Below are 24,494 nucleotides of genomic sequence, written 5' to 3' on the forward strand. Positions count from 1 at the left end.
CTCAATCTTTCTAATTCTATTCTACATATAAAATATAGATAATATGATGTAGGTGAAAAAACTAAACAAAATGATAAAATTCATTGTTTTTTATAAATTCAAAAATACACTCTATGTGGAAGATAAGATTGTTGTTATACAAAAATCACTTGTGTGTATATATACACAATTTTTTTCTCTTCCTCCCCTTGTGTAGGAAGGTATGTGTATACCTCTATATGTGTATGGGTATACTCTTCACTTATTTTATAATGTGCATTTATATCAAATTACTTTAAGTGCACTGTCAGAATAGATTATTAATTTTTAAACTAAAAGATACCTCATGCTCATCCTCATCTGACATAATCATTACCTTCTTTTCCTGAATATAATACACTTGAGTTTAAGGGAGCCTCTGGAGCATGTCTTCCATAAAAGGTCCTGTTAACAATTCTTATTCATTGCTGGTAAAAATGCAAAATGATATAGCCATTTTGGGAGACAGTTTTGTGGTTTCTTGCAAAACTAAACATACTCTAACCATATGATTGTATATTTTGCCACCTCCTTGGTATTTACCCAAAGAAGTAGAAAATTTATGTCTACACAAAAACTTGCACATAGGTATTTATAGCAGCTTTTTAAAAAATAATTGCCCAAAATTGGAAACCACTAAGATGTCTTTCAATAGGTGAAAGGATAAAAAAAGTGGTACCTCGTGACTTTGTTAAATTAACATTTGTTAAATGGACCATAGGGTGCTTGATGGTGAATCATGGTCCAATAACAGACTAAAAGAAAAACTGAAGTAGAGAACTTTATTACTCATGAGTCCTAGAGGAAGTACCCAGAGGTGTACCTCAAGGGATCACATGATGAGGTCAAGGCAGAGTTCAAAAAGAACAAGGCAGGAGCTGGGACAGATGCCTGTTATTAAGGTCCATGGGTAGAATACTTTGAGGTTCCTTGGCTAGGCCTAGCTTGGTTCATTAAAACCAGAAGAACTGCATTTTGGTAAACCCCACAGGGGTCCTATGTAAGTGGAGACTGCTAATCTCACATGCTGTTGGAGAGATCCTATCAGGGACTTACATTTGTCTGTGACTCTCTGGCTGCTTTCTGGGGCATGTATGTGTTTGCAAGTCCCTCCTGGAGAGTTGGCCAAACAAAATAGATACTTAGGCAGCAATACCATAGAGTAGCTTAGTTAAACTCTTGATGCCATGTAATGGAATTATTATTCAGAACTGGAAGGAAATGAGCTATCAAGCTGTGAAAAGACATGAAGAAAACTTAAATGTATACTGGTAAGTTAAAGAAGCCAGACCAAAAAGATTACACACTAGGATTCCAAGTATATGACACTCCAGAAAAGGCAAAACTATGGAGATACTAAAAAGATCAGTGGTTCCAGGACATGATAGGGATGAATAGGGAGAGAATAAAGAATTTTTAGGACAAGGGGCGCCTGGGTGGCTCAGTGGGTTAAGCCACTGCCTTTGGCTCAGGTCATGATCTCAGGGTCCTGGGATCGAGTCCCAGCTCTCTGCTCAGCAGGAAGCCCGCTTCCTCCTCCTCTCTCTCTCTGCCTGTCTCTCTGCCTACTTGTGATCTCTCTCTGTCAAATAAATAAATAAAATCTTTAAAAAAAAAAAGAATTTTTAGGACAATTATAATGCTCTGTATATACTAAATGATGGGTAATGTCATTATACGTTAAAAAGAAAAAAGGCCTTGCGACTACTTACATAAAACATTGAATAATATGCTAATAGCAGTTTTTCTTACAATAATGGCTCTATAAACAAAGATGTATACTAGTCCCTCATATCATTTTCTGAAGTATCCATATCAGGAAAATTATAGATAGACAAATAGATTATAATATTTAATTATATTATTTCTATATTATGATATATAGATATTACATTATTTTCTATAAATATATATATATATATTACAGAAGACCCAGATCAACTTAAAAATCTTTAGCTGAGAAAATGCCAGTGAACACTACATAAAAAGAAAAAAAAGAAAAAGAAAAGGTACTAAGTATTATAGAATGTGATTATTCTAATTTTTGAAAATTTAGTAATGATTACTATAGAGAATCACTCTCATAATATTAATTATATAATGTTCACTCTTGAAACTGGGAATTTTTATAATTTCTCATTTAGACAAGATTTAGATTCATAGTTAAAGGAAAAATATGACAGAAGAGCATAATTTAGCAGTTTAAAATCCTTTTTTTAAGGATTTATTTATTTATTTATTTATTTATTTATTTGATAGAGATCACAAGTAGGCAGAAAGACAGGCAGAGAGGGGGTGGGGGAAGCAGACCCCCAGCTGAGCAGAGAGCCGGATACGGAGCTTGATGCCAGGACCCTGGGATCATGACCTGAGCCAAAAGGCAGAGGCTTTAACTCACTGAGCCACCCAGGTGCCCCAGCATTTTAAAATCTTATGGGTGACTTTGTTATAAACTCTTATCTAGGTAATTTGGACATCAGCTAGTAGCACATGGATCCAAAAGACTCTAATTACATTAGAAGCTTGGTTTGCTTTATATTTTCAATACGGATATATTTTTATTTATTTATTTTTTAATGATTTATTTATTTATTTGACAGACAGAGATCACAAGTAGGCAGAGAGGCAGACAGAGAGAGAGGAGGAGGAAGCAGGTTCCCTGCTGAGCGGAGAGCCTGATGCAGGGCTCGATCCCAGGACCCTGAGATCATGACCAGAGCCAAAGGCAGAGGCTTTAACCCACTGAGCCACCCAGGCACCCCTAGATATATTTTTTAAATAGTTTGTGTTTTATCAGATGTTGATTAGAATACTTAAGGGAAACTTCCTTTAATAAATCCTTTATTGTCAGAGTTTAGGTAAGTAAGAGGAAGGAATTGGGTTTCCTCTGAAAGGCATCTATAGAAAACAGTCTAGATTACTGAAAAGTCGGCAACATTCCTGTGGTTTCTTAAATTAAGGTTGGCAGTGGAAAGGAGGGAGATAGGGAAAAAGGAAGGAAATATGCAAAAAGGTAGTAAGAAAGGGATGGAGCTCTGTGTCTTGAAATGTGTGCCAACACCTCCCACATTATAGTGATATCCCATTTCCTAGTCTCTTGGGGCAAATATTTTCAGAAACTTGGCTATGGATAGATTAAAGGAAATTATGGACTTTTGAATGCACTGGTGGTATAAATGGTCATAGTAGTTAAATAAGAAACAATGGCTCCAATTAAGAATAATTAGAGAAAATAAAAACTGATAGATTTTAATTTATTATTTAGCATTAGTAAAACAAAGCTGGTAGCTTTAATTGCCAAAGTCAAAGTGAAGATCCGTTGGTCATTGTGAAGTTTTGAAGGGCCTATCTGTCCCTTTCCTCTGAGCCTGGCCAACTATATACTTTCAAATTTGATGCTGACAGGTAAGGATCATAGAGAACAAACAGTTTCAAGAAAAGCACGAGACAATTCTAGTAATTTCTGTAAAAAAAATATCCAGACTGGTAAAAAATTGAGAGAATGGCCTCAGAGAATAAGGGTGAGAATAGGTTCTTTACAGAATTCTAAATATTAGGGAAAACACGTTAATAAATCAACTTTCCTAAATTTCTATACACTAGACTTTGTAGCACAACCAGTATTCAGTAAACTCCCGTGATATGTGTGTTTAATTTAATGAGGGAAGTTTTATTTTCCCCAAGAAAATGTTTGACTCCTGTGTCATATTAAATAGTATGAAACCTAAGTGGGCAATTAGAATAATGCTTGCAACTTTGTTTGCCTGAAAAGATTCTAATTGTGAAGACCTATTAAAAGTGAAATGTAAATGCTAGAGAAGAAGATATACCCCCATCTGAAGGAATGATGGAACTAGGGAAGTAGTCTTTGAAGGGAAAATAGAAGTTTGAGGGGTTTTCCATGTGCTGGAAATTACCATTTATATTTTTGAGAGTAATGACAAGACTTAAAATGATAACTCAACCTACAAGAGAATGGCAATAAGAATTTATAGGACAGTGGTGCCTGGGTGGCTCAGTGGGTTAAGTCTCCACCTTCAGCTTAGGTCATGATCTCAGAGTCCTGGGATCGAGCCCTGCATCCAGCTCTCTGCTCAGCAGGGAGCCTGCTTCCCCACTCTCTGCTGGCTGCTCTGCCTGCTTGTGATCTCTCTCTCTCTGTCCAGTAAATAAATCCTTAAAAAAAAGAATTTATAGGACAGACGAGAAGTGAAAACAAAGCTCACTTTGTTGAGTAATATGTATCTGAATATGGATATCATATGTAAAATAAATATCATATTTAAAATATGTAACAGAGTTACATATTTTAAAGCATTCTATACTTACCTGTTTCTAGAAGGTAAAGGAGCTTCAATGACTTTCTCATAAACTTATTTATGAGAAGGTACATACTAGTACATGCAATGGAACAGTGTCCAAATGTTGTTTCCTTGGGTGATACTCACCCTGCTTCCCCAGTTTTGGCATGGACTGTGAGTTAAGAATGGCTTTACACTTTTAAATGGATGGGGAAAAATATCATAGGAAGGAGAATTTTTCATGACACATGAAAATTCTATAAATTCAAATTTTAGTGTCCATAAATAAAATGTGTTTGGAACTTAGCTACTCTCTTTATATAAATGTCTATGGCTATATTCACATACAGAGCAGAATTGAACAAAATATTTACTAGCTGGCTTTTTACAGAAAGTGATAGCTGATACTCACATTAGAGCTGTTGATTAACTCAAACACATGTGAGTCTCAGGCTGTGGATAATTGATGCAGCTAAAGCTAAACTCTCAAATATTATGGGGCAATAGGATTTGGTGTGGAAAAATAAAAGAAACTAACAGGACCACGGAAAAGAAAATTATAGACATAGATGAAGACAATACCACTGTAATATTGTAAATAGCTTTAAAGGCAAAGCTTCATTATGGAGTCTGCCAAAATTAAACTTAGATTTTCTCCTGCTGATTGGTTTGTACTACTGGAAAAAATTTAGTAAGATAACTTTGAGGAGGAAATGGGTATATATTGTTTGCACAATAATTCTAATTTAAATCCCTAATAGCCAATTGCCTGTAATTATATATATTGAATTACTATAGGCTCTATATTAGTCTATTATGTATCAGTGAGACTCCTATATTTTTGCTGTTTAATGTTCTATGAATCTTACGAATGAAGAGACATAGACTTGAGATGTCAGATGTTACATAATCCAGCTTTCCCTGCGGTGGGGTAACAATTCTTGCATCCTCCCTAGCCATTTTTATATATCTAAGTTTTGTGGAAAGCTTACTCTATTTTTAGCAAATTCAAGAGGGAGGAGGGGCTACATTTGCTGCTACCTTAACTTTATTACATTCTCCGTGAAGAAACAAGTCTACTAATTTTTCTGTGTTCTAGCCATTTAAATAAACAAATCCTCTGCTATAGTACCTATAATACCTCTGCTATAGTACTATAGTACTATAGTACCTATAGTATAGGTACTATACCTACAGTTTAGTACCTCTGGTCCTCCAGACCAAATATCCTCATTTCCTTTGACCATTTCTCATCAGGCTTCTTGGCTGACCATTTTTTAAAGCACACCCTGTCCCAACCCTTCCCATACAATATTCTACAAGTGAACAGGCTAGTGAAGAGACACTGGAACGAACATAAGCCTCAGTTTGGACAATAGTTTATAAATGTCATCGTAATTCATAAAACTGTTTTGCTAGCTGAATGTGTGACTCATTAAGTGACATGCCTTTTCAATATGAAATTTTATTAAGCCAATTTGATTAAGCCAATTCTTTGTTTCTTTTACTAGGAATTTGCATTTGTCCATATTAAGTGTGTTTCCCAGTCCACTGATTTAGGCTTTTTAGATAATTAACTCTTTTTTTTTTTTTAATTTGAGTATTGTTGACAATACAATACACAATGTTATATTAGTTTCAGTACAACATGGTGATTCAACTTCTCTATACTCTATGCTATAATCACCACGAGTGTAGCTACCATCTGTCACCATGCAGCACTGCGACAGTATCATTGACTATAATCCCAATGCTGTGTCTTTTGTTTCTGTGAGTTATTCATTCCATAACTGGAGGCTATTCTTCAGATACTTTTGAATCTTGACATTCTAAACTATCATATTAGCTATTTATACAATCTTTGTATCATTTCCAAATTGTAAAAGGATGTATTACTTGTACTACCTTAAATCATTGAGGAAAATAAACAGTATAAATCAAGAGATCAATTCTTCTTGTCATTAGAGAATTCCCAATAGGCTGAAATGTTCTACTAATTGATTCTCTTTAGGTATCATTCATCAAGTAACCCCAAATCTCCCTGAATGAATCAATATTTTTCTCACATTTTATTTAATAAATTCACAATGATATCATAAGGACTTAGAAAAAAATAGTTCTTGTTAAAAAAAAATAAAAAAGAAAGGCAGACTATTTTGGTGGTTTAAAACATAGGTTATGGAGGAAAGATTCTTGGGTTGATAGTCCAGTTCTACCACCTCTTTGTGATGGTGACCTCAGACAAGTTACTTAATAGCTGTGTCACAGTGGGTTAGTGACATTCCTACCTTATCAGGTTGTTGACTGATTGAATTAGTGTTTATAAATAACATCATTAGAAGTTTTTGTACACTGACATTATCTTCTCCCCAAATATTCACAAACATCTCTTTAAATAGGTTCTAGAATCTTACAAGAAATTTGTGTCAAGCTTCTGAAATAGAGTCAAATCGTAAAGAAGAACTTTTTTTTTCTTTTTCAGCCCTCTTCACGTAAGAAAAGCACTGCAATTTGCATTGGGGGGGGGCTTGTAATGCAGTGGTATACAAAGCAGATTTTTAAATGCATTTTTTCCAGATTTCATTCTTTTCAGAATTGTTTTTGAGAAAATTGGCAGTATTCAAATTACTCTACATTCTTGATAAACATCTTTTTTTGTTGCCACATTATAGGGATTCCTGAGAACAAGGACTATGACTTAAATTTGTTAGTCTTCTCCACCAAACTCTTGTGTGTGTGAGAGAGAGAGAGGCAGAGACAGAGACAGAGACAGAGGCAGAGACACCTTACGAGAATCTCATTTAAAGAATTAAACATCGAAAAAAATGAAATACAATGTATAAATTTCCATTCCCTAATACTTCTCTTCAAAGTAGGTCCTTAAAGTACTATTCAGTAAATAGGACTTTACGTGCATAAAGTTTAAAATGTTTAAATATTATGAAAACTAGAACTGGAGTGACCTGATTCTCAGAGTACATGAAAATCCTAGAGCAATGTCATGTCCCTTATGTTTGTTTTTAGGTACAGAATAGTTTATTTTGGGGTAATCATAAATAACTCTAGATGTATGCATGACTTTTAGATATTTTTCACAGAAAAGTTGACTTCATTGAATTTTTACTTGGATTTAGAAAAAACAAGTATATTCTCTTAATGTTTATTTGGGTGTTAATATTAAATATGAAGAGGATGCTCACAAGAAAAAGAAAGTGTTAAAACATAATCACCGCTAAGTATCCCTGCATCAATGTACTTAAACAAGTCACATTTATTTATTTATTTATTAAAGATTTTATTTATTATTTGACAGAGAGAGACACAGAGGGAGAGGGAACACAAGCAGGGGGCGTGGGAGAGGGAGAAGCTGGCTTCTTGCTGAGCAGGGAGCCGGATGCAGGACTCCCAGCACCCTGGGATCATGACCTGAGCCAAAGGCAGATGCTTAACAACTGAGCCACAGAGGCACCCCCAAAACACATTTATTTAAACCCGTAAGTTGTTAATAATACTAATTAACAAACTCATAGTTCACCTTTGAAATCTGGGGAATTGACTTTTTAGAGGACAAATAAATGTTTAAACAAAGGATACATTAAAGGGTGGAATCCTGCATTTTCCTGGGTTTCCCATACAAACTGTTCCTCAGATTAATCATTAATTCAGTAGGGGAACTTTCTGTTTATATAAATCGTCTAGCCAAAAACAAACAAATAAACAAACAAATGAATGAGGAATGATATATTTAGAATGTCACCAAATTGCCAGTCCTAAGGAAGTAGGGTCTAGGTCATGATCATCAGTGTGAGCCAGCATCATTAAATGCAACCCAGGAGACAGCAAGGGGCATGCAGAACCATCTATGAGACAGTCTTGCCCCAAGCTCAACTTGAATCAAATATCCAGATTTAACTATGTAGGACATTCAGGGTACAGAGGAACATAGAGAGAAATTACACCCTTAAGGAACTGCATATGGCCAGTTCAGTGTGGTCATAGCCTGTAAGAACATATACAGTGCCTTAACTAGATAAAAATTTGGCATTAAACATTTGCCATGCACAGAGAGAATGACACCACTTAAGAAACAGCAGAGTTGATCAAGACAGAACTTAGCTTTTTCTCCTTCCTGTCCCCCCTCTGCGCCCCCTTCCTTGAGTGTGGGAAAGAAGGAAGTCCTATCCTTTCATTAGGTTGCTAGTATTTATTCTTACACAGGGATGACTTATATCCCTGAGCCAAGACCGTATGCTGTTTAAACTAACTGTAAGACTTTATATTAACAAACAGTAACCTGAAATTATGAGGCTACCTGAATTTTCATACATATACAGGATAAAATAGAGTCCCCTACCTCCACTGAATAAGTTTGAAGAGACAGCCGGAGAATAAAACTAAGTTGTTTATGATTATACTCAGGGGTCCTACCAGTTTCACATTCGGCAATATTAAGTATTTCTTGTGTATCATCACCAAAACAAATAAAAAGAGTTATGTAAATATCGCTTGAAGCCTCACTTTAGAACTTTGAGTCATGGAGTTTTGATGGTGTTTTGCCTGGTTCTCTACAGATGCAAGTATATTAGCATTATTTACTGTGTCTTCCAAAATTCCTTGTTAACACTTTCTTGGGTCCAGAAACCCATTTCTACTATTTGTTTTCTCTGATAATTTTCACCACAACAAGGGAATTTAGATGTCATGCTTAATCAGTGTACATATATGTTTCTGAACTCTGCTAACATTTCCTAGTTTATGACAGATGCTCCATGAGGAAAAGGATTTCCATCAGTTCTGTTTACCTACATATAACCAGAGCCCAAGACACTGGTATATGTTAGTGGTTCAGTAAATATGCTTTGAATAAATGAATTTAAGTGTGAGCTGTCTTAAAGCTCAGGAGTTTGGGTTATATAAAGTATTAGTCAACTTCAATTTTCTAAGTTAACAGTTATATCAAGATAACATTTAATGTTAGAAATATCTTCTCCCCAGTCCTACAACATATTCAGTCAGGGAATCTCAGACTGATAAACTTATGAAAATCCAGATAATTAAAAAGAGAGCAACATAAAGTAAAGCTAAGTGAAATAATTCTTCAGAGAAATCCATTGTGAATGAGTTGTGATCATTTGGACTTACACTAAGAAAATATTTTAAGTTAATAAAATATAATGCATTTTGTGAGGAGAGGAGACAATATAATTTTTGAATATTCAACTGCACACATGTAATACTAAACATTTTATACTTTTCCTTTTAAAAACTTGGAATACATTATTTTGAATGCCACCTTTGATTCTGAATTATCTTAGAGACTAATGCTTCTTGTTCTGCCCAGAGGCAATAAATGTAGCCTTTTCTTTATTGTTATTCTGCTACCATTAGTTTATTAGTATGACCTTTTTTTTTGTGTGAGAGGGTATTCCTCTTAAATTTTCATTTATTATTGTGGCTGGTTTTATAAAGATGGAACATTGCAAAGGATTGTGTTTTATTGATTGGTGGAGTTATGATGCAGGACTATAAAGCAGTGTGTTGAAGTATTAAATTAAATATTCTTCCTCTTTGTCCTACTTCAGGCCCATCTTGGAGGTTAAAGGGTTTTATACAAATGAAATGATAAATCCAGTTTACATAGTTTCCCTATAGACATTGAACTGCTTCTTTCTTATTATGTCTGAATAAAACTCATTATCTATTTTGTTTCAGTAATAATTATGAGATTCTCTCCTAAGCAATTCTTTACTGTCTCCATTATTCTCCATCTTATAGCATACTCTGGAAAGGCAAGCATATAAATATGATAAAAGAATTAAGCTGTTGAAATAAATTAATTTATTGTGCAACAATGTATTCAAATCTTACTTGCTCAGTGGATTTTACTTTAATGAAATTCTTCAAAGAACAATACATCATGTTCCAAAGATTGAAATTATACATTAAGTGGAATGACTGAATATGTTGTGTCTCAATTTATAGAAAGTTTCAATTGAATACTTAGCTTTTAAATAATAAAAATTTGCATAAATTAAAATATTTTCTTTAAATGAAAGTATTAAGTATTGTCTTTGTATCCTTTGTTCTTAGACAGTTATAATTAAAGTAAAAATAAGCTAAAGCTAAATTAAATACACTTTCACCTACATTTTCTAAGCCTTAAATTATGCTTTTAAGATGTATTTTTCATTAGATTTAAATCTAGTTTATTTTTTTACCTGGTTTATTATATGATGTTTTAGAGTATTTTGAATGTATAAATGAATAAGTAAATAATGCATGAATGAAAAGAATCATTAAGGAAAGCTTTGACAGTTAAACATATTTTCTAATGAAATAATTTTTATACTTCTGTGGAACATAAAACAACTAATTGTTTTTAATGGCATAATCATTGTTGCTAGAATTTTAGACATTAAATATTTAAGTAATTTATGAGTTAAATATCTCAGGAAAAAATCATTTTCTCATGCTTTCCATTAGCACCAGTAAGAAGTCTGTTATGACAGGAAACTCAAGACTTGCAAAATAACTTCAGAGAGATTGATTTATTTCAAGATCTCACTTTGTCTATTCCTCCAAATGTGTGCCACTGCATATATGATCACTTACACAACTATTATGACAAATAATAAAATGTAATAATGAATAAACACTGATATCAGTGACTTTTTCAAGAAAATAGAATGGTTAAGCTAGAAAACTTTTTTTGTCAATTAAAAGTATAGAGTTTTCTTTTTCAAATACTTACCATGTAGTTTTGTGTAATCCAAGTGTTGAGAACCAGACGTATTAGGGATTACCTTCCAAGTTTAGACTCATTTGCCTTTTTATTAGAATTTTTAGAAATCAAGATTAGACTCCTTAGAGTTTTTCTCTGGTCATTTAGGCCATTAACATTAACATAAATTATTAATAGATATACACAGACTATATAAGAATTCTATATAGTAAATTCTTACAGTATACTGAATTCTATACAGTATTATATATAAAGGATTAAGAACACCTCTTCCAAGACATATCTGAGCTGCTACTCGAAAGATGCAATAAGCACAGTGTTGTTTAAAGTAGTTAAGTACATGACCTCACTGGCATTTTGGGAGCAGTGAGAGGATTAACAAATTGTGGGATATTTGTGCAGGTGAATATATTCAACAGTAGAAAAGAATAAATTAATGGCACATGAAATAACTTAGATGAATCTCAAAAAAGTTTTGTTGCTGTGAAGAAGTCAGACACAAATATGTACTATATGGTTCATTTTTATGAAATTCTAGAACTAGCAAGTCTGGTTTATGGTGATAGAAGTCAGAAAGTGGTTGCTTATAGGAATCGAGAGGAATTGACTAGAAAGGGACAGGAGAAGTCTTTCTGGGGTTATAGGAATGTTCTAGATCTTGACAACTCATCAAACTGAACACATAGTAAATACATGGTTTGCTTCATAATTTAGGGTAGGTGTGAATGTCAAGAAAAAGGATTTATAGTATCAGCTGCTTTCAAAATTATGATGGAAAGATTGGAAGTAACATCAACATCCAGATGTGAAGTCTCTATTCTTTTAAATCATATGTGTTTGTTTCTTAGAAACTTAGGTCATTTGTTAGCCAGGTGGACTAAAGAACTCATATCATTTAGAAGTTTATCTTCTTTGGGGAGCCTGGGTGGCTCAGTTGGTTAAGTGGCTGCCTTCAACTCAGGTCATGATCTCAGGGTTCTGGGATGGAGTCTCATGGTGGACTCCTTGCTCAGTGGGGAGTCTGCTTCTTCCTCTGTCCCACGCTCTGCTCATTCTCTTTCTCTCTTATTCTTTTATTCTCAAATAAATAAATAAAGTCTTTTTTTTTTAAGTATACCTCCTTTGATTTATTTAGTTTGGAAAAATAACTGATAATATGTTCATTTTTGTGTGTTATTTGAGACATCAATTTCAAAATATTTAATCTCCAAATTGTGCAGTTGGATACCATCTTTCTTTAGTATCCCTTAGTATAGCAAATGCATGTCATGTCATAAACTTCCCTGAACAATCTAACAGTAAATTTTAGTTCTGAAGGGTGTGTGTCTTCCTCTTTCCCTGTTTTCTGCCCCCATGTCTCTCTCTCCCTCACTTGCTTATTTTTAGTCTTTGAAATGTAACCCCACATGTCTTGGGTAGGACAATATATTATGTGATGCTTACATTTACCTACATACCAGTCTGTGTTGCTGTTTGCAGAAAATAGAGCACTTAATTCTTAACCTCTGATCAATTAAGGTAAAGAGCGAGTGTTATATGGTACAATATTGATAATACATCTCTCCTTTGGGAGGTTTTAATTGTCCTTTTTAAAATTTTTTTAATTTTTTATAAACATATAATATATTTTTATCCCCAGGGGTACAGGTCTATGAATCGCCAGGTTTACACACTTCACTTAATTGTCTTTTACAGAAACCAATCCACACATTTTAGACCAGTCCAAAAGCTCCTAAAATACAAAAAATTATCTTTACAATAAGATTCTAATATGCATTGCAATTTTTGGAAGATTTTAGTTTTTTTTTTTTCCTTTGTTTTGGTTACAGTATTGATTGATCTTGCAAATCTTTTGTCATGAACTTTCTTATGGGCCTTTTTTATTCCATGGAATATATAATGGGAAACTGGCTGTTTCATGGATTTTGCAGAAGGCTTGGTCATTTTTCTGCTTATTTTCATTTTATTTGTCATGCTTTTCCCAAATTAAGCCCCCACATATCTGTGGAAGATGTTTATCAACAGTGCTCAGGATTGAAAAATTAAATGGGTGTGAGACAAGTGGTGCTCAATTTTGGACGCACATTAAAATCACCTGGAGTCTTAAAAAGTAAAGTCTGGGCTCCACTTCTGATTTAGTGCATGGGACTGTTGTAACAAAGTATCATAAACTGAGTGGTTTGAAGCTACCCAAATGTGTCCACTCACATTTGTAGAGACTGGAAGTCTGAAATCAAGATGTCGGCACTGTCGTGCTCCCTCTGAGCTCTCAGGTAGAACCCTTGCTCACCTCTCCATCACTTCTGGTGGTGCCTGGTCATCCTTGGCATTCTTGCCTGGCAGCTGTGTAATTCTAATCTCTATCTTCATTCTTTATTCTTCAATTCTAATCTCCTATCTTCACAATGTCTCTTGTAAGGACACCAGTCATGTTGGATTAAAAGCCCACTCTACTCCAGTAGGACCTCATTGTAACTAATTTCAGCTGCCAAGATCCTTTTTCCAAATGAAATTCACATTCACAGGTACTGGGGATCAGGACTTCATTTTTTCTGGAGACATGGTTCAACCCCTCATACTCAGCAAGACAGAATCTCTGGGAAGGAAGCCCAGGCACAGGCATGTTACGAATTTCCCAGGTGATTCTAATGCAGAGCAAGATTGGGAACCATCACGGGACTAATAGAATCCCTGAGACCGACAATAGGTATTACAGACCCTCATTCTCAATGGTCGATTGACCTCCTACAAGTCCATTACATTTTAGAACTTTCTCTTTTACATCTCTTAAAGTCTGCTCTTTCAAAATTTGCATTTTTGCACCCAAATAAAGAACTACTGATTTATTCCATATCATGTAGTTTACTTCTAACCTTTCAAATATTTATTAATTATTGAAAAGACAGTTCTTCAAGGCCTATGTGCCTTGCTATCTGAAGGCATAAATATCATGTTGCTCAAAGAAGAAAATGTTAATAAGTAGAGTATCTTATTTCTTAATCTGTAACTCCATTTATAATAGCTCATTGGAGACAGTTATACGATATATTTGCACATTAGTCTAATGGGGAAGGTTCAGGGCTTAGCAGGAAAGACAGGGATAGGACCTAAGTGTTAATACAATAGTATTAGGAAACAGGATACCAACCTTCCCTAGGATACAACTAATATATATTTCATGAATTTCCTCTAATACATATATGTGATTGGGTTGGAGCTGAGAGAAACAGGTAGTCTGAAAATTATTAGGATCAAAAAAATTATTCCAATGTTAAATAATAATCGATTTCTATGACGCCTTAAAATGTGACCATCCAGGTGTGTCCAGAGCAGGGCCATGATGAAAAAGCTGTTAATAACTCCTCTAGTGTTTTTAGTATGGTCTGTCACATTGATAATTTGTGTGCTAAATGATCCTTACACACTTGCTACAGCCATAGAACATAGAGAATTCTTTAAATTGATAGTTGTCTGGACTTGAAACCTGCTTTGTTCTGTTATTTTGTTGTTGTTCTAATGGGTTCTAAAAGGGTCATCTTTGCTGACCTCCCTTTTTATCCAGAGAGGGGATACACATTTGCCATTATTGCTTGCCTGTAGAACTTGTTTCCTAACTTGTCTTTCCCTACTTTGGCTTTGCTCAAGATAAAGGGTTAAAATGCCAGTGAAAGATGAATCTATTTCCTTTACATTTCTACAGTACTGCATGAACAAAAATCAACATTCATTAAGTAACGTTCCCATGTATTTACCTCTTTTCTCCCCCAATTCCTTCCCCTGGTGCCACAGGAGCGTGTCCCAGACAGCCCTTCACCTGCCCCCTCTCTGGAGGAGGGCCGGAGGCCTGGCAGCCACCCATCATCCCATCGGAGCAGCAGCGTCTCCAGCTCTCCCGCACGGACTGAGAGCTCTTCGGACAGAATCCGTAGGTCTCATACTTTTACTTGTCACCATTTTAAACTTTATTAGGTGCAGCTGGCTTTTCTAATCAAAATGCCCTCATTCCAAATAGATCTCAGATGTATCATGTTCTGAAGCTCTGTAGCAATAGCCATCTCTCAAAATTATGTTTCCCAGTTTGCAGTATCATGAGGTATGGTGCTACATTAACAGGTTCTGATATAAACTCCCTCTCTTTGATGCCACACATAAAGGTCTGAGCTATGAAACAGAGAAAGTAAGCTTCTAGATTAGTTTCTGAAGTAAACACCTCCAACTCAACAGCTATCTAGTGGCTAAGGATATGATTTGGGGATTACTCAACTTCATTCTTCAGTCCCACCCCTTACCAGGTTTTAAAATTTATCAATTTTCAAAATTCACCGTTGCATTGACAAACATAGCTACAAAGAGGAATTAAAAAACTGAAATTCATTGTAATTGACTTTAAAAAAAATGTCTTCGTCATTCTGATGGTCAGTGGATTGAAGAATTTTAAATTGCTTGAGTTTTAGAATTTGAATTAGTACATCAATAATGCATATTGTTGTCAAATTGTTAAATTCTAAATTGTAAGGGCTCTTTTATTTCGTGATCACATTTTCACATATTTAACCAAGAAAATGAAGAGTAAACTTGAAAATGCGATTCAATTAACTGGTTATTTTGTATCCATATTTTGTGTCGAGAATCTAATATTGTTTTTCCAATACAACAAACATATTAGCAGTGATTGTGTTGGTTGACAAAATCAATATCTTTGTATCCTTTCCAGGATTTACTTTATTTAGGAAATCGTGTTTGTGATATAAACTTCATCTAATGACACATAATTGGCTGAAGTTAATTGGTGGTTGGGAATATTTCTATAATAGGAAAAACATTTGCTAGAAAGTATATTTATAAGTCATTAAGCAGAAATTTATTTATTTATTATTACTTATTTGCATAAAGCAAGAATCCTTAGGATGAATGCTATTGAGGTAGATAATAAATACTAGGTTGAATAATTATATACAATTATTTTTAAAAATAGTTAATTATTGAAAGTTATATAGTTCAACATAATTCTATGTTTGGCCTGTCTAAAACATATTTCCCTAATTTTGTAAGAGATGAATATAGCTGTGTATTAATAAAAGTGATTATAACCATTCTTAAACCAATGACATTTTCTGGGGCTGGCAAATCTTGGCTCCCACTACCTCAAACCATCTTTCATATAAAATATTTTCTGTATACTTATGTGCAATGCTGACACTAGAACCAGAAATTTCATGATGCATACTGGTTTCATTTTTAATGCTTTTATAAGATGTCATCATTGAAAAGACACTGTTCTTCTAGAGAAAGTAAAATATTTTTTCACAACACTTAAATGGAAATGATGGGCAGATAGGGAAAAATTTGAAAGAATTTTGTCATACATTTATGTTTTAAATGAATCATTGTGTTCTTTTTTATTTTTGATAGAACAGAGGAGAAATTTTTGCATATTTGAACTACCATAATTGTCCAAGTGGAAATACATACACTTGCACACAAATTCATGCACACACACACACACATACATAAATACATGTTCATGCATATGCATATTTTAATTTTTTTTTAAATTAGACTGGCACAGACATTTTAAAAATAATACAAAGAATCCTTTCACACTCATCAGTTAGATGCACCCAGTCAACAATGTCTCTGAAAAAGCTCTCCTGATAAAGACATAATGGCACGTTAATGTCTGGAGACATAATGACAAGGACACTATGCTCCTTCACCTCAAATACATCATTGTTTATCTTCTCGAAACAAGGAAATTCTCTTATGAAATCACAAAACAATGATCAAAATCAGGAAATTAAAATTATTATAGTATATTGTTTAAACTATAAATCTTTTTCAAATTACACCAACTTTCCTACTAATATAATTTTTTATTTTTTTCTTCTAATGTTTTTAATAGCAAAAGGTTTTTCCTTACTGGTCCAAAAGCCAATCCAGGATCACATATTGAAATTACTTGTCATATTCCTTTAGTCTCTTTTAATCTGGAACAGTTCTTTCTTTGTTTGTTTGTTTGTTTTGTTTTGTTTTGTTTTTTATCTTTCAGTATCTTGACAATCTTTTTTTGAAGACTATAGGTCATTTATTTTGTAGAATTTCCTTCTGATTGGATGTTTTTGTTTTCTCATGATTAAACGTTCCTTGAATTATGAATTTTTGGCAGGAATCACAGAGACATGATCATGTGTCTTTCTCAGTACATTGTTCCAAGAGACGTGATATTCCTCCAATACTTGTCATACTATCTCTTGGTTAAGGTGGTGACTACCAGACTTATGTACTGTAATGTTACTCTTTTTTTAAACCTTTGTAAATAATAAGTTATAATATTAAGTCTTGTGAGGAGATATATTAAGACTATATAAGTATTATATTTTTCATCAGACTTCCATTCCACTCCTCTAGAATCATCTGTTGAAGACACTTCCCTCACACAGTTATTGCTATGGTGATTTTCAAATGCTAATTCCTAATATATTCTTATAGTATTTAAAAAAAAAATCTCCTTTTTCTAGAGAAGGTAAGTTTTTATGGGATGGGTTCTCATACAGTTTTATACACAAAACTAAGATTTTCATGGGCAATTTACTAGGAAATTTATTTACTGGATTTTGAAAATCGTAAGGGTGTTTTGTCATCTACTTTATTATTTCAATAGTGACATGTTACTGTTAATAGTTCAAGAAAGCAATTATAGCTTTTATTCATTCAACCATTCAATAGATATTAATTGGGCACTTGTATTTTCAAGTCTGAGTTCAAACCCAATTTTTACAGAAATACTTTGGTGTCTGAAACCTTACGTTTTATTGACTAGAATAGGATATGAATATTGCAACAGTTACATTAGCACCTTAAAGTTAAAAGTTAACAGCTTTTAGAGGTTGTAGTGGTAAGGCCATTCAAAAGTATTCTAGATATATAAAAATATATATATATTCACTATGAAATAAAAACAAGATAAAATGTTTTCAATTCCAATATTTTTCTGCTTTAAACATTTTCATAGTTCTCACTTCTCAGTGTTCTTAGAGATAGATTAAAACATTAAGTTAGACCATTATATTTTATTTATTTTTGAGTCTGAGTTTAATTAATTTGTTTGAACATTGTGTGTTATGGTGTTTTTGTCTTTTTTCTTTTGTTTTGGGCTTCACAGCTGTCCATCAGAATGGGCTGTCCATGAACCAGATGCTGATGGGTTTATCACCAAACGTACTCCCTGGGCCCAAAGAGGGAGATTTGGCTGGTCATGATATAGGACATGAATCGAAAAGGATGCATATTGAAAAAGGTAATGTATGATTATGTGGACTTTTTTTTTTTTTCCTGCTCAACATGTGGGCTAGATTTTAATCACAGAAAGAGGTATACTTCTACCTCAAAAGATGGCATATAAACATTGAAAAAACCTACAGTATTAGGTAAAACTTAAGCCTTTTCAGCAAAGAGGATGTGAACAAAGATCTGCTTTTCCTTATACCACAGGTAGGTGATAATTTACTTTCCAATACATGGAAAAAGTGGACAATTGTTTGTTTTAATTGTCATCACTGAGTTTCTAAAGACCCTACTGTTAGTCTTTCTTGATGCCGTTAGGGCCAAATGTCATTTTTCTATACCTGATAGAGCTCAAAATATACAAAGGATTATTATTAATATTTTTAGATTAAAATATATATCATCATCTGACCAATCAGGAAATAGAAGTGAATCTAACCAAACAATGTACTAGTTGTTTCAAAATTATACGTAACAAATAGCAAAGCCCAGAGGGCAGGAAGCTGAAAATTTTCTCTTTATATTACATTTGTATCAGCTCAATTCATTTTCACAGGCAAATATTGGTATTTTCATGCCCTATTTCATAAAGGACTTTCATAAAGAAATTGAAATATCATTTTGATATGTATGTTAAAAATTTGTGCTAGTAGATGTAAGTTTATTTTTTCAAATAGTAAGGTTTAGATTGTGAATAAAAGAGCCCTCCCAAATCTTTTTCATCTTAATTTAATATTTTTAAATCTTATTAATATAGAATGGGTACTTTGACTGTCTTTTTTAACATGAATACCAAATCATCAGTGTTATGAAAAGGATCACTTCTTTGGAAAACATGATTGCAGAGAAAACACAATTAGTTGTCAAAAAGGAGAAATAAATAAAATTGGATATTTAATAATTAATGAAGCAGAAAGAAATGATTAGAGGAAGATCAAGTTAAGGTGGGGCATTTTTTCTCTCCAAAAGTAAGAATATTTATATAAGATCTTTTCCCATCCAACATAAAAACAGTCATGCTGAGCCCTTAGGGAGAAAGAATAACATATTTCTACAAATTAGATTATCTGCATTATGGAATGTGAATGAGAAAATGATAATCTTTTCTAGGTGCTAATATGTCAAAATCTAGGTATAAGTGAGAGTAGTATTAAGACAACTTCCTAATTTGTTATTTTGAAATTTGATATCAAATGTTATTACTAAGCTAGGTAGACACTATGCAATATATCAGTGAGCCAGATGGTACCTAAATACTTAATTCTAGTTTTTTCACAAGCTGTTCTTCAACAATGAATAAAAATATATATATTGTCCCTTACACATATTTTGACATATACCTCTTATATTTCATCAAAACCTATTTGTAGAAATACAAAAATTAGCATCATGAGAAAATATAAAGCTTCATAAGATTTTTTAAATTTAAGTAATAATATTTAAATAAAAGAATTCATTGTCTAGGTGAAGCAGCCATTCTCCATCAAGGTTCTGCATAAGAGTAAAGCCCTAGGGGCGCCTGAGTGGCTCAGTGGGTTGGAGCCTCTGCCTTTGGCTCAGGTCATGATCTCAGGGTCCTGGGATCCAGCCTCGCATTGGGCTCTCTGCTCTGTGGGGAGCCTGCATCCCCCTCTCTCTGCCTGTCTCTCTGCCTACTTATGATCTCTCTCTCTGTGTCAAATAAATAAATAAAATCTTAAAAAGAATAAAGCCCTAGAAGAAAATAATGCGAGTGACTCATTTCTCAGTTTTCTCATGGATATTACATAAATCGTTTTACTTGGAATATATAAGAGGGAAGTTAATTTATGACATACAATGGATGTCAGGATATTAGGGTTTAATTCTTTTGCAGCACCTAGTGGAGAAGAGCTGGGAGTAAAAAAGCAAAAGCCCAAAGATGGTGGCGAGGACACCATCAAAGGCATGATCAATGGCATAATTGGAATGAGTTGCGCTGGAATTTTAGGTAAATAGCTTCATTTACCTGATTCATTCACTGATGCTTCAAGCTGGGTATGCTACTATTTTTCTATTACTTTTTTCATGGTTTCTGTCTATCTATTTATCTATTTTTAAAATTATTATTACAATTTTGCCATCATGGAGCCTTTCCTTGAAATACCATATTACATTGTTTGAGGGGACCTACTTATGTTTTTCCCATAGGCCTGCTCCAGAAATCTTCACTACAATATTTCCCTTGTTGTTAGGAAATTATATCTCAATTGGTCTAATCCCAATACTAGACCATAAACTCCTTGGAGTCATCTGTGTAATTCCATTTGCTTTAAACAGACCAAGCAATCTATGAATACATACTGATCTGGGCTGAATCATTAGGAGATTCTAAGAGATGATGAGAGAAAGTTAAAACAACTATAAAGATTACACTCTTTAAGTATTAGTAGGTGAAAGGTGGAATTATAGAACTTTTAGAAGTTACATTTACATGGAATAGCAGGATGTTCTGATGATGAGTATACACAAAAACTTTCTATATTAATAGTGGTACTTCTATCGAAGTTTTTAAAATGATTTTGCTGTCAGAATAAAGACATTGGCTATATGCCAATGGTTTTCCAATATTTTAATGTATATTTTATAAGGGAAAATAAATGTTTATTTTAATGTTCTTCCTAGGAATATAAAACTACCATTGAATGTGTGATTTCCAATGTAGTTATGTAATCCTAGAAATTGTGGTATTGATACTAATTTGTTATATGTTGCTCTTTCTTTTCTATACACTCTCTTTTATCTATTTTTCAGCATACTGAATCAACAGTAAATATTCATGGCTTTCTAGATTGATAGAGTCTACTAAATTAGAAATTGTTTTCTTTCATGACTACATATATCATGTGCCTCATACTAGCCCTGCAACTTTCTTACTACACATTCTGTATTAAAACAAGTGACTTAATTTAGAGACATTGATAGAGAAATTAATTATATGTTTGTGTCATTTTAGGCTCAAACTTCTTATATGTAATTTGTTGCTTACCACTTTAAATCATTCAAAGCATAATAATTCTTTAGAAAACATTGATTTTAAAAATAGATACCAAAATTAATTTGTATGCTGAGAATCACTGTGGTTTAAAATCTTAATCATCTGTAACTTTTAAGTATTTTTAAATCTTCTTAATATTAAAAAGCTATTAACTCCTCTCCATTAGAATATTTAAGCCCCCGTTAGCTGAAGGCATTCTAATTCAGAAGTACTAACTGCTGAGTAAATTCACTTCTTGTTTTTAAAAACAGCAATAGGTTTTGAATCTCGGAAGAGTTTAAGATACATTCAAAATGTAAATGTGAAACCGAGTTAGTATATCAGAAGGAATAGACATAATATCGTATCAGTCATCCCAAGTTTAAGGAGACATGCTTTTAGTATTATAAACTTTGACTAAAATAAGGGTTTAGTCAAAGATATATACTGAGGAAAACTGTGGTATAGCTCAAAGCTTCAAAACCAATTTTATGTCTTCTAAACTTTTATAAACAGATTCCAAGTTCCCTAGGGCTCTCTGGATCTAAAAATCATGGCTGATCTTTTCCTTCAGTCATAATTTGATGGAAGGGGCAGTAATAATTGACATCTGGGTTATATAAATAGACCCACTGTTCCTCTATGCAGCACCTTTCTGTTTATTCCCTGCATATTTGTCCGTTGATGCTAATTTACAGTATTTCTCATGTATAATTTGTTCCTTGGTGTTTCTTAAATTGCTACTTTTTTCAACACATTTTTGAGCATGTTTTACACCTTCGTATTGTTCCATAGGCACATTTTTTTATTATTATGGAATGTATCTTATTTTTAATTTACCAAAAATTAAATGTATGATACAGATAAGCTTATAGTATCAGCTTTTTCTGATTATAGAAAAGTTAAGTGTATATTGTTGAACTATGAAATACTAATTAACGTTGAATTTCAGTCTTGGACTAAGTGTACTGAAATGACATAATCAATGGGTAAATATTTACAGAATGTCAGGTATGTGAAATAAATATGAAATACAAAAGCATTTCCTTTCTCCCCTTCTCTCTTCCTCTCTCTTTTTTTGCTGTATTTTTTTCTTAATACATATCCTAATTTTCCTTTCAGTTGAGTCTTTTCCCTTTATTTGTTTTCATAAAAAATATGAAAACATTCTTTCACTGGTGACTCTTGAGGACTTTCTTTCATTGGTGACTCCTGCCATTTTAGAAGCAGAAATAATTTAAGAAGCAGCAGGAAATACAGGGGATTTGCCTCAGGCAATGAAACATTTCTTTTGTGGCATATTCTGTTTAGTTGGCAGTGCTCAAGATTTCCAATGGCTAACATACTTGTATAAAAGGTTTCTTTTTGGTACTCTGAATTTGAGGACAGGGCACTAAAGGCAATAAAGTAGTTTGTAGGCTGGCCATATTGGGATTTCCTCTCATTAATGTTTACTCTTAGCTTCCAACCTTGTGGACTATTTTCCTCAAAAACACCTTTTTGAATGACTATGTCATCCCTTTTCTCAAGTTTGTGGAAATCATTTTTTGAAGTATATTTCCTTTTGTACATTTCTCAATATTTAAAAATTTGAATTTTACTTGTATTAGGATTGAGTCTTCAAGAATGGTCTTCTTTTAAATTCTAGATTGATATCAACAAATTAATTAATAGTAAATATTATTTTGCTCTATACACCTATATCACAAATCTTAACCTGTTAGTATCTCATGTAACTATTTGGATGTGTATAGAGTAAAAGCCCCTTTTCTTTAGAGATTCCTATATTTTGATTATGTTAACACACATATAGGGCCATGAGTATTTTCATTTTAAAATTCTCTAACAACGTAACTCTTCCTTCACTTTTATTCTTAAGATATAATTTCTCTTGGCATATCTCAAAGTCTTTTGTAAAATATTCTCCCTAAATACTTACTAATGTGAGTTTACTTTTTGTTTTTCCATGCTTGTGAAATAAAGGTATTAAACTTAATGCATATACTTTTAATTCTGTGATTTATAACACCAGACAACAAATTTCTCTGAATTTCAGAGCTCTTTCTTAAGCTGATGGCAGATTTAACATGTAAAGTCACATAAAGTGAAACTTTATGAAGGGACTGGTTTATTATTTTATGAATTATAATTCAAGAAGCAGAGCTTGCCATAGTACTTCAATGACAACTCAAGAAAATTCTTACTATGAGAATCCCATGACATACTTATAATGGTGGGCAACTGGCATAAAATGGGTTTTAATGTTTATCTTTTCCCCATGAACCTTCTGACCATCCTGTCACACTGAACTTTCAGGTTTCTCAAACATCTTCTGTCCTTTCCCAGATGATCCAGTTTCTTCCTTTACCTGGGGTGTATATACCTCCTATTCATTAGTGCTCAACCCTAAACTCTGCTGGGCAAAAGCTACATCTTCTCATCATCTTTGTATACCCAACACAGAGTCGCCATTAGTAGGTACAAAAAATTTCTTTTCGGAGTTAAATGAGATAATACGTGCCAGGAGTGCTTGACCTACGTAAATATATTCCCTGAAATCAGTAGTAGTATCAAATTAGGTCATGGGTATGTGGCTTGATTTGATAGATGCAAAAATATACTTAGTGAATCACTGAATTAGAATATTATCTGTTTATCATTCATAATATCACAGTTATCATGACTTATGGTTGATTCTAAATAGAAATATTGAAACCATGGTGTTTTAGAGAATGTTTTGACTTCATTGACAACATTGAAAAATGCACAGTTTCAGAAGGGAAAAAGTAGTAAAGTAACTATGTTAGGTATTTTCTATATCAATGATTGTGAAAGTAATTGTGCAAATAAATTTTTATGACATTAAAAAGTTTTAACTAATTCAAATCAATTTTATTGACCCTGAATTTATTTGATGAATGTGTTGAGGAGAAACAAATATGCTTGGCATGTAAGGCTTAGGAGAGAATGAGTGTTGTATATGGGCCAACATTGAAGAGATCCCAAATTAGTTGAAATCCTCTGATGGGCCAGAATTTCATCTTTAAACCACTCACACATGTCACTTATAAACTAAACTATTTTAATTCCACCTAGGGTAAAATTTACATTTTCTAAGAGCTATTTTATGTAATTTATATGGATATCATTAAAA

The 24,494-nt window shown here is 33.2% G+C and overlaps 1 protein-coding gene across 1 annotated transcript in view; it reads left to right on the forward strand.

Moving 5' to 3' along the window:
* DACH1 (dachshund family transcription factor 1) overlaps positions 1 to 24,494 on the forward strand; it is a 427,798-nt gene that overhangs the window by 296,894 nt on the left and 106,410 nt on the right. The window contains exons 5-6 of the mRNA XM_059144718.1: positions 14,851 to 14,986; positions 18,224 to 18,358. Coding sequence (XP_059000701.1) covers positions 14,851 to 14,986; positions 18,224 to 18,358 — 271 coding nt within the window. The remainder of the gene's footprint in view (positions 1 to 14,850; positions 14,987 to 18,223; positions 18,359 to 24,494) is intronic.

The sequence above is a fragment of the Mustela lutreola genome, chromosome 13, assembly GCF_030435805.1.
Source record: "Mustela lutreola isolate mMusLut2 chromosome 13, mMusLut2.pri, whole genome shotgun sequence".
Taxonomy (NCBI): domain Eukaryota; kingdom Metazoa; phylum Chordata; class Mammalia; order Carnivora; family Mustelidae; genus Mustela; species Mustela lutreola.